The sequence below is a fragment of the Ictalurus furcatus genome, chromosome 22, assembly GCF_023375685.1.
Source record: "Ictalurus furcatus strain D&B chromosome 22, Billie_1.0, whole genome shotgun sequence".
In the NCBI taxonomy this organism is placed as follows: Eukaryota; Metazoa; Chordata; class Actinopteri; order Siluriformes; family Ictaluridae; genus Ictalurus; species Ictalurus furcatus.
The window spans coordinates 18,877,479-18,891,647 of NC_071276.1; the positions used below are offsets into that span (position 1 = coordinate 18,877,479).

At 44.4% G+C, this 14,169-nt stretch overlaps 2 protein-coding genes across 2 annotated transcripts in view; one reads left to right on the plus strand and one right to left on the minus strand.

Annotated features, from left to right (window-relative positions):
- taok3a (TAO kinase 3a) overlaps nt 1-9,558 on the plus strand; it is a 34,795-nt gene extending 25,237 nt beyond the window's left edge. The window contains 8 exon segments of the mRNA XM_053610755.1: nt 1,892-2,128; nt 3,869-3,997; nt 5,613-5,816; nt 6,171-6,410; nt 7,189-7,287; nt 7,289-7,402; nt 8,383-8,565; nt 9,330-9,558. Coding sequence (XP_053466730.1) covers nt 1,892-2,128; nt 3,869-3,997; nt 5,613-5,816; nt 6,171-6,410; nt 7,189-7,287; nt 7,289-7,402; nt 8,383-8,565; nt 9,330-9,491 — 1,368 coding nt within the window. The 3' untranslated portion in view covers nt 9,492-9,558.
- A 1,054-nt stretch (nt 9,559-10,612) lies between these two features.
- Nucleotides 10,613-13,993, minus strand: pebp1 (phosphatidylethanolamine binding protein 1). Its single transcript, XM_053610757.1, has 4 exons — nt 13,740-13,993; nt 11,940-12,049; nt 11,351-11,451; nt 10,613-11,226 (listed from the first exon to the last, which is right to left on the minus strand). Exons 1-4 carry the CDS (start codon nt 13,872-13,874, stop codon nt 11,009-11,011), a joined length of 564 nt encoding a protein of 187 aa, XP_053466732.1. The 5' UTR covers nt 13,875-13,993; the 3' UTR covers nt 10,613-11,008.
- Nucleotides 13,994-14,169: the final 176 nt, after the last annotated feature.

Genomic DNA, 14,169 nt, shown 5'->3' on the forward strand with positions numbered 1-14,169 from the left:
ACTTGTTTTCTTTCTGTATCTCCGAGAGAGAGAGAGACAGAGAGAGAGAGAGAGAGAGAGGTTCTTTGTTAAGATTTTTGTTTTGGTTTTTTTTCCCTCTTGTGTTCACTGGACTGTGGGGTTTCTTTGTTTGAGCAGAGAGGAGAGCGGAGAGAGGAGGGGGCAAGAACGCGCAGGAGGCAGAGGGAAAAAAGTGACATCAGATTGTTTTTCGTTGACTTTAAAGGTGTCTTCAGTCTCATTACATTTAGTCCATCACGTCGGTTTATTTCATCAAATCTCCATCGCTGTCACCACAGCAGCACGATTACTGCTCCTGCTATTATTACCTATTATACAATTATTAATGATTACTAAAAGTCACATCTCTTAAGAACATAACTCTCATTAAGCACCTTCCCTTCAAAGCACACACACACACACACTCATTCTCATAGGCTTGTGCACATCATGCCGCAGTATTGGCCTCTAACACATCGCACGTTTTATTTAGCAGCAGCATTCCCGTCTCCCTCCGAGCTTCGAGATCACTCTCCTGTGAGATCCTACGGATCCAAAAACACCATCTTACTTAATCCGCTTTCAAAAAGTCCGAAACGACATAAATAAATCTTTTTTTTTTTTTTAAATAAAGAGAAGTTTTGAGTAGGAGAAATAAAGCTGGTGACACTACATTTCATTATTAATCAATTTTATTACTTCATGTTGTTATTGTTATTGTTGTTATTATTATTACAAAATCATTTGATTAAAATAAGTTCATTATCTAGAATGACTGCGCTATATGAAATCTCATAGTTTTATTTATTTTTTTGATAGACTGACAGAATAAAATAAGTAAAAAAAAATAACATTTTGTAAATAAATAATATAGCCAGACTGTTTTTAAAAAAATTTATCATCGAGAATTATTTTATACACACACGCGCAAATATTTGACAGGTCAAAGGTCAGACAAGTAAAATAAAACACTGATGCCTCCGGTTCTTTTTTTTTTTTTTTGTGCATGTTTCAGTTCTCTCGAACTTGGATGTGTTTGTATCGTCTTTTCTGTTAGTTTTGTGCGAAAGCTGCGCGTGCCTGGTGCTGGGCATTGGGGCAGAAAGCGTGAGGACGGGTGCGGGTACAGTGGGGGTATTGATTCGGCGTGATTAGAAGCGCCCGTGTTTTCAGCGCGTGCTCATGTGACCGGCCTACTAAACGCCACTCAGCCGGGAGAGAAGAGCTGTGTGAAGGAGCCAGGCCTCTGAGAACCCTCTTTCATCCCGACACACACCTGCCAAAGCTCAGAGATGGACAGAGAGCGAGAAGTGTTTATCCACACACACTTTTCTCTCTCTCTCTCTCTCTCTCTCTCTCTCGCTCTCTCTCTATCTCTGGGCTCTGTGTGTGTGTGTGTGTGTGTGTGTGTGCAACGATGTGAAATGTTCAGGGTTCAGTCTCCATGATCTCGCACGTCCTTTCCTTTGCCAACATGTTTGGCCTCAGGAGCTCAGGTGGGAGTTACGAGAAACTCAACGAGCACTTTGACCTCAACGCGCCCTTCTTCCAGGTTGGTGAGAGTCCGAGTCGCTTCGTATCGTTTCGAGAAAAAAAACAAAAAAACGAACCGCTGACTTTCGGGAACGGCGTCGAGGATTACATTTTGATTCGTCGCTGCTGCTGCTGTCGTTGTCGTTGTTGTTGTTTACTCTAACGAGCCGGTTTTTCATCATTTCGGACTGAAGATATGAAATCGAAGCTTCCTGTCGCGGCTTGGTCTTTACTTTACTTTAAATCACCGTAAAGATGTCTAAATATATCATATTGAGGTCAATGATTTGACATGCCATCGATATCCTGATTACAAACATGTCATGATGCGTTATTTTTACCGTTCCGATCCGGACAGGTGACGCGTCAGATCCACGAACATGAGCAGGAGAACGAGCTGCGTGAGCAGATGTCCGGCTACAAGCGCATGCGACGGCAGCACCAGAAGCAGCTGATCGCTCTGGAGAACAAGCTGAAGGCCGAGATGGACGAGCACAGGCTGAAGCTGCAGAAGGAGGTGGAGACGCAGGGCAACAACGCCTACATCGAGCTGGAGAAACTCGCCAAGAAGCACGCCATCCAAACCGATAAAGAGGTGAGGAGGACGCGCATTTCATTTATCGTGCGCCGTCGTTCTGTCCGTATACACGTGAGAGGAAACGACTCCAGACTCCAGGATCACGGAAAATAAATATTACACGTGAAAGTTTCACGTCATACTTATTACATACTAATGAAATGATTTCTTTTTTGTTTTTTCCTGATATCCTTAAAGTTTTGATCGAAAACATCCCACTAGCTCTCTTTCTTTAAATCTAGAGCTTTTTTTTCTTTTTTTAAAAATATCTTTTTAAATACCACATTATCCCACACAAATTAGGACTTATTTATGTGATTATTTCGATTTTAATTGGCTTTTTAATGACTTTGTTTAATTTACAGATCCGCTGTGCAAAATTGCCCGACCCGAGTAAACCATCACGAACAAAGCGGAATAGATCTAAAATAATAATAATAATATTAATAATCTATAAATAGTAGATATGTGCTGATGATCGATCGTACGAGATATCACGATATTCTATGTTCATCATCGCTACGGCCGGATTTCATTTAAACGCGAGGTCTCGTCACGATAAATAAATAAATAAATAAATAAAATAAACCCGGGAAAATAATTTCCATAGAAATATCAGGGTTTTTTTTTTTTTAACTAATAAAAAATAAATAAATACCAGGACAGACAAAGAATTGATATTTTCTAGTGATTACGAATCCGAAGCTAAATATTACTTGAAATAATCATAAAGTAATAAAGTATATTTTTATTATTATTATTATTATAAAACTCCTTGTGGAGTTCACTGAAGGTTGTACGTCCTCTTGCGGTATACTTTAAGATGTTTTTAAAGAACAAATACACAGTGATGTATAACGATGTATAAGTCAAGTGACGAGTCATTAGTGTCGCTTCCAGATCGCCGCTAGCACTAACCGTACTAGCTAGCCGTACTAGCTACGTACATTCACCAGCGGCACCAGTGATCTCTGCTTCTTCCGTCCAACCTGTCAGTTTTCTTCCTCGTGCCCCTCTATACACGTCTGATGTCGGATTGTATATGACGGGATGACGCTGAAACCACGATTATGCGTGTTTCTTCCGTGACGCCGAGGCCGAATATTACGCTCAACGTCGCAAAGACGTTCCTTTGTCCTCGCGTCAGATTTATCGCGTCGGATTCATCGCACTACTCATAGAAAAGCTACAATACAAAAACAATTAAACATGCGGAATGCACCGATGTGCGAATGTTTTTTAAAAAAAAAAAAAAAAAAAAAAGGCGTTCACGTTAAGGCGTGCGTCGGGAATATGTAAATAGCCCGTTTATTATTCCCGATGCATGTGTTGATTCGTATGCTAATGAGGCGAGGGGAGAAAATGGTGGGTTTGTCTCCGCAGTAAAGTGTAGCACCGTGACGTACTTCGAGTCTTCACTCGACCGCATGGGCGGCTTTCTTTAGATCGCGGCACGCTAGAAAGTGACGAATCCGGACGCTTCCGCACCTCTTTGCCGATTATACGTGTGACGTTCCTGTCGCATCGTTGTGGTATAGACTATTTATATATAACCACTTTCGATCACTCTGCAGAAAGAATTCGGAGCCGTTAAGGGTTCAGAGGTTGAGCGTATCATCGCGCTTTAATTTCTGTGCCACAAAAAAAAAAAACCATTTATTTGACCTGTCGATTTTCTGTCATTCTATAAAATTCACGAAGATGCCGAGCGCTGCATTAAACACGGCGTGTCTCTGGTGGTCCGGTGTCTTTTTGCAGATGAAGACGACGGCGGCAGACGAGAAGAAGTTCCAGCAGCAGATTTTGGCTCAGCAGAAGAAGGAGCTCACCACCTTCCTGGACAACCAGAAGAAACAGTACAAACTGTGCAAGGAGAAAATTAAAGAGGTGCTGCTTCTTTTCAGCTCTATTCTGAAAATTTTTTTGGGGGGGGGGGTTGGCCAGATCGCTGTACAGTGAAGTTGAACAAAAAACAGTAAATAATAATAATAAATGCTGAAAATGATCTACAGTAATGGTTCACAGCACTGATCAGTTAACTGCTCGGTGGGTCTTTAAGTGTTCATTTGAAAACCGCGACTCGTCTATTCGTTAAAAGTCTTCATGCATGACCTCCTTGTATCCTGAGTTACACTAGAGGCTTGAAGGGAGCATGCCGAGTTTCATAAGTGCCTTCATGTAGGTGGCGATCGGTTTCGGCCTTTGTAGGCGAGCATCGGTGTTTCAGATCGGATTCGGGCAGCTACAGGAAGCCAGCGAAAGATGTTGGAGATCTCTGAGATGGTGATTTCATGGTGTTCACGGGGCAGACCTGCCGAGAGTCAGTCTCGAGATGACGAGGGACTGGACAAGCACCTTAGTGACCTCTGTGTAAAGAAATGGATGGATCTACTGAAGCTCAGCAGGGTTGAGTCTGGACAGTACCTGGATGGGAGACCACCTGGGGAAATGTAAGGTTTCTGCTGGAAGTGGTATTAGTTAGGCCAGCAGGGGGCACTCACCCTGTGGTCTCTGTGGGGCCTGATGTCCCAGTATAGTGACAGGGACACTATACTGTAAAAACAGCACCGGTCCTGACTCTCTGGTCGTTAAAAATCTTAACGACCAGAGGACACTTAAGGACACTTATCATAAAAGAGTAGGGGTGTAACCCCGGTGTCCTGGCGAAATTCCCCCATTGGCCCTTCTCCATCAACCCCTAATAATCCCCATCTCTGAATTGGCTCCATCACTCTCTCTGCTATATAAACGTAACTGTACACTCTGTAAAGGAGAAACCTACATGACCAGGTCACGTTAGCGGTATGACGAGAGAATGATAGTTGGTTGTCCAGAACTGCAGCGAGGTTTCGTGCGTGATCAGATGGTGCGATTGGAGAGTTGTTCAGGGACACAGAAAGATCTTGACCTGGGGACGCATCTGTAGAGATGTACGGCTCGGCTCGTTCACGTCTCGTCATCCGTGTCTACTAAACACACTGAGGGAGACGAGGAGACGATGATTGAGCGTCATGGGCGTAGGAGTGGTATAGAAGGGGACCAAGCACCGAGTGTCATGAGTGTAGGTGGTATAGAAAAGTAACATGAATGGAAAATAGAAAGGGACCGAGCACCGAGCCTTGTGGGACACCTGCTGAGAATCTGTCACCTGTCATGACCGTCCCTCCAGGTAGCAAGCAATCCACCTGCTTTTCTAATTCTAAATCTCGTGAGGACAGACAGGAGAGTCTTATGACCGACCGCGTCCAGCGCCGCTAAGAGGTTATGTAAGATCAGAATCGCAGCACGAAGCCTCTCGGTAACGACCACGAGAGCCGGTTCTGAGGAGAGCATCACGGTCAGACCGACCTGGCTCCTGGAGGTCGTTCTGGGAAAGAAAGATAAGACGGCAGATGAGATACCTGTAGGTAGTTGCTGCTGTCTGACGTTTAAATATCGTGCATAATAAGATCTGACACTTTCTCGAACCTCTCTCCATCTTTCTCTCTCTCGCTTTCTTTAGGAGATGAACGAGGACCACAGCACTCCAAAGAAGGAGAAGCAGGAGCGGTTGTCGAAGCATAAGGAGAACATGCAGCATTCACAGGCGGAGGAGGAAGCGCAGCTTCTTGGCCAGCAGCGCCTCTACTACGATCGCAACTGCAGGGCTTTCAAACGCAAAGTCATGACCAAGAGACACGAGTTCGAGCAGGAGCAGCTGCGAGAGGTAGGAGGAGGAGGAGAATTAGCAGTGTGCACGATGGGAGGGTTAGCATGGGATTTGACCTTCATGTTACCAGCTCTAGATCTTTAGGAAAATGGTGTGAAAAGGGATGAACTAGTTATCATTGCAATCTTTGGGTCTCTTGGTATGTGATGATTTAAAAAAAAAAAAAAAAATGTCCCGTATAGAAAAGGTCAAATTAAATACGACGAAGAAATCAAATTTTTTCTCAAGATGTTTAGGAGTGGGAGCGGGACAAAAAGGCGACGCCGATGAACCCGACAGGGTATCGGAAGTCTTGTTTACCAAATACAAACCCAGCCTTTAGAAGCCTTTCCCCGTCGCGTTTCCCTCCAGGAGCTGAACAAGAAGAAGACGCAGAAGGAGATGGAGCACGCCATGCTGATCAGACACGATGAGTCGACTCAGGAGCTGGAGCACCGGCAGCTGAAAACACTGCAGAAGCTGCGCATGGATCTGATCCGTCTGCAGCACCAGACCGAGCTGGAGAACCAGATCGAGTACAATAACCGCAGAGAGAGAGAACTGCACCGCAAACACGTCCTCGAGCTCCGGCAGCAGCCCAAAAACCTCAAGGTGCCTCCACAGACTCTCAGTTTTTCCTTCAGATATATTTAGGAAACTGGATTTATGAGTCGTGATGTTTTCGGTATTTTTACAACATTAGTGATTTGCAGAAACTCCATATTTCACTCCATCCACACATTATTACCACACCACACCTGTGTCGCGTTATAACACGCCTCAGGTGCATTAGGAACCAGGGAAGTCTGGATTTAAACCTCAGGGTGCTTCTCCTTCCTCTGCGGCTTGTTAGATTTAACAAAGTTTTGATAAGGAATCTCTTTTTTAAAAAAATGTCATATTTTATATTCCTTCATATGAAACAAGTTAAGTTGCTGTTCTCGCGTGCGTTACAGCAGCTACAAATATTCATTCATTCCCTCAATTTCTCTTCAAATTAACAAAACACAAAATACACCGCCGGTCACGGTCCCGAGAAGTTACAGCTTTACTTTACCTCTGACTGAGCGGGGCCGTAAATAACTGTCGGAAATAACTTACGGAAAATCAAACAACTTCCGCCTATCTCACGTCGGTAAAGATGCACTCTCGCACGCGTATATATTATATAATCCGCTAGTCCGAGCTGGTGTTCGAGAAAATTATTTATCGAACATATATACTTCTGGCGAATCAGTCTCGCTGTGTTTATAATAAATCGTTCATTTCTTCAATAGTTCTCAGTTCATTCAAATTGGCTTCATTTCTGTTCAAATCAGTTGTTGTTCTGCAGCGTTTATAAAAACCTAATAACGTTGTTGTTGTTGTTGTTGTTGTTTTTCTGTCCCAGGTGATGGAGCTGCAGATAAAGAAGCAGTTTCAGGACACGTGTAAAGTGCAGACGAAGCAGTACAAGGCGCTGCGGCACCACCAGCTCGAGGTGACGCCGAAAAAACGAGCACAAAACCGTGCTCAAGGCCCTGAAGGACGAGCAGACGCGCAAACTCGCCATCCTGGCCGAGCAATACGAGCAGAGCATCAACGAGATGATGGCGTCGCAGGCGGTGAGACCCGTGTATCGATATCACGACGTAACCTCACTGACGAGTAGAAACGGTCCGAGTGGAAGACGAGCCCAGATAAACAGGGCTGCGTAAAGAAAGGGACGGCACTCGATTTAAAAACATCGTTTATACTGCTTCTGTCACGCATCTGGAGAACATCCGAGTCTTGAAAAACACTAGTCGTCTTAGCTGTCCATCAAACAAGGGGGCGGGGCAGTATACAAACCAGGCATGACGTGCACGTTTTATTATTCTCTATATAAGATAGTAAAACTCCGTAAATAATAAAGTTGTGGTTATTGATGGAGACGTTTCAGCGGTGTTCAGTAGTCCTCGTACGTGACGGCTCCTGAGAATAGTAGAACAAGAGCGTCTTTTCTCACACGCGACGTGCAACGTCGTCTCAATGAGCAATCCAGCGTAGAAATAGAACGCAGACGTGCCGAGTCAGCTAGTTAGCGTTTTACGAGATGACGAGTGCGGTGGCGGCGGCGGCGGCGTTATAGCACGGAGGATTCGGATCAAACCGCTGGCCGACTAAAGGACCAAAGCGCCGCCGCAGCGCTCTCTTTAGGTAGAGACGAAGCAAGGGTGGGTCAAATCTCACCGCAGTCTTCTTAGCAGGTAGTCGAACGGCATTGTGGGTGAAATGTATTCTTGGCGTTTTCTCGAGCGATTTCTTGAGATGTTTTTAAACAGAATCACTCCGAGTCGTCCGTTTAAAAAAAAAAATAAAAAATTGTCTAATGAAAGAAACGAATACGTCGACACGAATATATTTTTTTCTACGACATCGATTTCACATATTTATTCACACGCGTTCAGATCAAAAGGGTTTTTAGAAACATGTCAGTCGAGTGTCCACAAACTTTTGACCGGTAGTGTACCGGTCATTCAGGGCAGACTTTTGAATAATAACTTAATAAGAGGACTATTTTGTGTGTGTGTGTGTGTGTGTGTGTGTGTGTGTGTGTGTGTAGCTGCGTCTGGACGAGGCTCAGGAGGCCGAGTGTCAGGCTCTGAGGCAGCAGCTGCAGCAGGAGATGGAGCTCCTCAACGCCTACCAGAGCAAAATCAAAATGCAGACGGAGGCACAGCACGAGCGCGAGCAGCACAAACTCGAGCAGAAGGTTTCGCTGCGCAGAGCTCATCTCGAACAAAAGGTAACACCGCAACCCCGATAACAGCGGCTCTCGACAAGAGATGACGACGGTTTCGGGAAAAGCGAGCGCCGGTTAGTTAACGACGCCAGAACCGAGAGGAGAACGAACGGACGTTCTTCATGAACAAACGGCCTCTGATTGTATGTTCAGCGTGGGACGCTAACAGGAAAGAGAAGCTAATAGCTAAGCTTTTAGCATCACATTCCAGACGGCAATTCAGTGCCACGCCTCCTCCCGGAATTCAACTTGGAACTGTCTTTAGCTCTCTGACGTACTTTTGTCCGTGTTCATAGATAACCGTGTGTCATACGGCGTCAGAAACGACATCTCCCCGCGCTTCATGGGTTTCCTCCGGGTACTCCGGTTTCCTCCACCAGTCCAAAGACATGCCTTGTACACTGATTGGCATTTCCAAATTGTCCGTAGCGTGCAATAGGTTGGCAGCGACCCTGTCCCGTAGGGCTGGGCGATATCGTATCGACATCGTGATAAACGATTACGCAATACACTTTTCTGAGATATCGTCGGTACGGTGATGAATTTATTTATTTATTAACGTTCTTAATAATTTCAAATTAAATGGTACCGAAAGGACGCTGTCGATATTGATGTTGAACCTTTATAGTTTGTTAGCGAAAATGATATATCGTACAAACGTCCTCAAATATCGTGAGCCTCGTGTCGCGAGTTCCCTGGGATAGCCTCCCCGTGACCCTGTGTAGGATTTGTTCACGCTAACGTGTCCGTTCCCTGTCGTTTTTCAGATCGAAGAGGAGCTGGCTTCTCTTCAGAAGGAGCGCACAGACCGAATCAAACACCTGCTGGAGCGACAAGAGCGCGAAGTGGACGCTTTCGACATGGAGAGCCTGCGCATGGGCTTCAGCAACCTGGGTGCTTTAGATTACCCTAAAGACGACTACAGATGAGACACGAGACCCTCTCTGCCTTTTAAAAAGAAGCAAAAAAAAAAAACAAAAAAAAAAAGTAAAAGAAAGAAGTCCTCCACTGTTTTAAAAGACACGTGCGGTTTTTGCTACTGACAAACCTTGTTCACGTCACGACATTACAACATGCTGGATAACTCCCTCGGTCATCGTGTTTAATATTATATATCTATAAATATATAAATATATAAATATTATCCATCAAATAATGGAACAGTTGCCGTGTTGGTGTCAGTGATCTTTCTCGTGCAATGATGTAATCGATGATCTAGAGATTTAGAGAGGAAGGACAGCAATACGCACGTGTGACACGTGGTTCGGGGGGGGGGGGGGGTGGATGGGGTGGGGATAGTATTGCTACTGTTCATGTCCACACACACACGCGCGTTTTTAAGTGATATTTTCCACAAGATTTTTAGATTTTAGGCGTATCGCTGCTGAGTCTCGCCGTTTTTTGGTATTTATTCACCAGACTGAAACGATTCGCACCTTTTGAACAAATTTGATAAGAAAATTTACTTACGGACTCGATGTACATAAACCGAACGGCTGCGTCTGATCTCGTAATTTCGAATAATCGGGGTTTCTACGTGAGGAACCCGTTTCGCTCCTGCGTTATCAATGATCAAACCTCGGCACGAGGTCAGCAATGTGAATTACACACACGTACGCACACACACACACACACACACACGCGCACACCTCTGAATCCTGCTGGCACAAAGGGCTCGAAGTGAAACGTGGGCGTCCATTTTGTGCGTCAACTTTTACGTAGTTTCTTAATTCGAGTTTTTTTTTTTTCCTGTGCGTGTGTGTTTTTTATTTTAAATAACGTGACCACTTCGTCCGCCGTCGTTTGGCCTATAAACCGAGGACGACCTCTGACGTTTAGTTTTCTCGTCGTTTTTGCTTTCCAGAGCCGTTTATTTAGTTGTTGGGTTTTTTTTTTTTTTTTTTTAAAATGAGAATCGAGAATCCTTGTGAATAGAAACCTCGCTTTACTGTGTGCATGCACTTTAAATTTGTTTTCAGGTTCCAAAAGAAGCATGATTTCTGTCCCAAATGCTTTGAAATATATTTGTAAATAAAAGGCTCAACACGTGTCTGAATGCGTTTTTCTTTATTCGTTTGTTTAACAAGGACGTAACGTTAAAGCGGCGTGCGCGAGGGGCGGAACAAAAGCTAACATTAGGGATTTTAAATTAAAGAAGAAAGGGGGAAAAAAACATTAAGTAAATGCCCCCCCCCCCGGGTTAAGTGCAACATGTTGAAAGTAAGGCAAGACTCCGGATTCAACGTGATTTTACTGATTGCTTTGAGGTGGGATATGATTTGAAATTTCTAAACGTTTTTTTTTTTCTCCGTAAGACATTTCAACCGATCACAGAGAGCCTAACGACAATCAGTGACATCACACCGCCAAATTAAATCTGCATAGCAACAAGTATCCCATTGGATGCCGTCGCACTCGTTTACTTATTTTGTTTACAAATCCCTGATTATTTCCCCGCTAGCTGCTCGTAGAGTTTGGGGACGTAGTCGTCCCACTCGGCCTGGTAGCAGGTCCCGGCCACCGGCGCGCCCAGGCCGTATTTCTTGCGGAAGTTTTGGATTTTGAATTTCCCGCGGTTGTCTCCGGAGCGGTTGGTCAGGACGCGTTCGGTGCAGTTCACCGTTCCCGACTGCTCGTACACCAACCACACGTAACGATGGAGGCCTGAAAATCAATCACACACACACACACCGTATTATATCACGACGCCTGAAAATATTTACACCGTACATGATTTATATCACAATAATCAGACCGATATTAGATATAAATAATCGTTAGATCTCACCGGTTCCTTTCGGAGGACCAGAACCGACGTAGTCAGACATCACGCACCCGCTGGAGACGTCGTTCCCTTTCACGTTCACCACGAGAAAGTGATGCCATTCTCTAGAGCGGGGAAAAAAAAACAGCAGCCAAACGCATTAATAAATGAATAAAATAACGAGTCTGGACGTCGTGCCGGTTAACGTAGGGCTGGGCGATGTGACCGTATATCATCCGTAATCGTGATAAATGAAACAAACTGAGTGAAAGCAGTGGAGGTATGGTAGAAATATCGTGATATATTTTGATCATATTGGCCCGGCCCGAATTTAAAGTTAAAAGGGATAAATAATTACGCAGGTTACACGTCGCGGCTAAACCGCTGCTCGACTTCAACAGTGTAGATTTCTCTGAGTCCGGAGTTAAGACAGGTGAAGAGTGGATACGTAGCTGTACCGTCACAGGTACGACGTTCAGGGCTCGAGTACGACATCATCGTGTCCTAGTCGCTGACGTCCACTACAGATCCAATCAGGAGCTGAGACGGAACCCGGAACCAGCTCCTTCAGATTAGGAACTGGTTCTGGTTCTGCGTCAGTGTGAGTGTGTACCTGAATTTGGGGTCTTTCCTGCTCGGAGCGTCCGGATCAGTCATGGCTAAAGTGTACAGCTTGCTCGAGTCGCAGCCTTCCCACTCGATCACTGTGGGCCGATTCTGCACCTGAACACACGAACACACACACACACACACACACACACTTCATCCATCTGTCCTATCACCTGTCTGTCCTTCTGTCATCTATCCTCTATCTGTCTTCAATCTTTCTGTCTACCCAGCTTTCTTTCTACTGTCCTTCCATCTTTCTTTCTACTGTCTGTCTGTCCTTCCATCTTTCTTTCTACCGTCTGTCTGTCCTTCTTTCTACTGTCTGTCCTTCCATCTTTCTTCCTACTGTCTGTCCTTCCATCTTTCTTTCTACTGACTGTCCTATCTTTCTTTCTACTGTCTATCTGTCTGTCCTATCTTTCTTTCTACTGTCTATCTGTCTGTCCTATCTTTCTTTCTACTGTCTGTCTGTCTGTCCTTCCATCTTTCTTTCTACTGTCTATCTGTCTGTCCTTCCGTCTTTCTTTCTACTGTCTGTCTGTCCTTCCGTCTTTCTTTCTACTGTCTGTCTGTCCTTCCATCTTTCTTTGTACTGTCTGTCTGTCCTTCTTTCTACTGTCTGTCCTTCCATCTTTCTTTGTACTGACTGTCCTATCTTTCTTTCTACTGTCTGTCTGTCTGTCCTATCTTTCTTTCTACTGTCTATCTGTCTGTCCTTCCATCTTTCTTTCTACTGTCTATCTGTCTGTCCTTCCATCTTTCTTTCTACTGTCTATCTGTCTGTCCTTCCATCTTTCTTTCTACTGTCTATCTGTCTGTCCTTCCATCTTTCTTTCTACTGTCTATGTCTGTCCTTCCGTCTTTCTTTCTACTGTCTGTCTGTCCTTCCATCTTTCTTTCTACTGTCTGTCCTATCTTTCTTTCTACTGTCTATCTGTCTGTCCTATCTTTCTTTCTACTGTCTATCTGTCTGTCCTTCCATCTTTCTTTCTACTGTCTGCCTGTCTTATCTTTCTTTCTACTGTCCTATCTTTCCTTTTCGCCTGTATTCGGACACACTGTGCTCTACTTACTGTGCAGAAGGTTATTATTTCAGACCCTATGTAGTGTACTTCCTTAGGGAATAATGTGCTATTTGGACTGAGCCTTATCCAGAACTAATCCATGAGGGAAAACTCGGACCATTTACAGAACTTCACTGCTATCCTGTCAGAAGAATGAAACACTTCGACGCAGCATATGTTTCCATATTCTTTTATAAAAAAAAAATAATAAATATTTTCTTTTCCTCCGACAAACTACAATAACTAGTAACCGTTGAAGCGTCGAGTGGTCACGTGGACAAATCAGAGCTCGCGGTCTCATCCGGGTCTAAATAAAACCCCGTTCTAAACAAACTGTTAAACAGCTGAGTTGAAACCAACTTGTGATTTAGAAAATACCTTACATTGTATTTTAAAATTAAACATGATAAATATTATATTTATTATCCACAGTGCTCGCTAGCTGTTGTTTATCGGATTTGTAGTTTTAAACCAGTGACTGCAGGCGACTGGAATCAGTTTTTAACTTCCGCAACTCCATCGGTGCGTGTGACGTCATTACGCCAGCGCTCTATTTTACAAGCACGCGCTTTGGGGGTACCATAACGACAATTACGTAACGAGTTGAAACCAAACGCAGTTGCATTTTTATTACAATAAAACGTTAATGCACGATCACATTAACGACCTGTGCAGCAACACTGCATTATACAAAGCTAATATTAGCCAAGAGCAGCAGTGGCTAAGTTGTGCATGCTAACCTGAGTGGGTGTGAGCACTTTCCCCAACTCGTCAATCTCCACACTGCCGTATTTAAGCGTTAGGGGTTTGCTCGGCTTTTCCTCCACCTCAGTGAGGGAGAGAGGACCCGTCCACTGCTCGATATCCACCGGCATGTTTTTAAATTATTATTCGCACTGACAGAAACGCAACCGCTCGCAGTCTACTTCCTAAGCAAAGACCTAAATCCCACTTTGTCTCTCTCTGTCTGGTTGTTCTCAGTCTCGCGTTAGAGTGATTCACGAACCAACCAATCACCTTTGGCGAATATTTCGACTGTTCCGTTATGATTGGTCAAATTGTCTTAGCGGCCCCGCCCACTGCTGTTACAGTTAACGGTCATTTTGCTGCCACTAGAGTGCGCCAGAGAACTACTCATTTGATTTACGTTCATATGTATTGCCTACCCGT

Coding starts and splice junctions, on each gene's coding strand:
- pebp1 (XM_053610757.1), bottom strand. CDS start 13,874: ATGCCGGTGGATATCGAGCAGTGGACGGGTCCTCTCTCCCTCACTGAG. Junction 11,452..11,939: donor AGGAAAGACCCCAAATTCAG/GTACACACTCAC, acceptor TCCCCGCTCTAG/AGAATGGCATCACTTTCTCG. Junction 11,227..11,350: donor TGGTCCTCCGAAAGGAACCG/GTGAGATCTAAC, acceptor ATTGATTTTCAG/GCCTCCATCGTTACGTGTGG.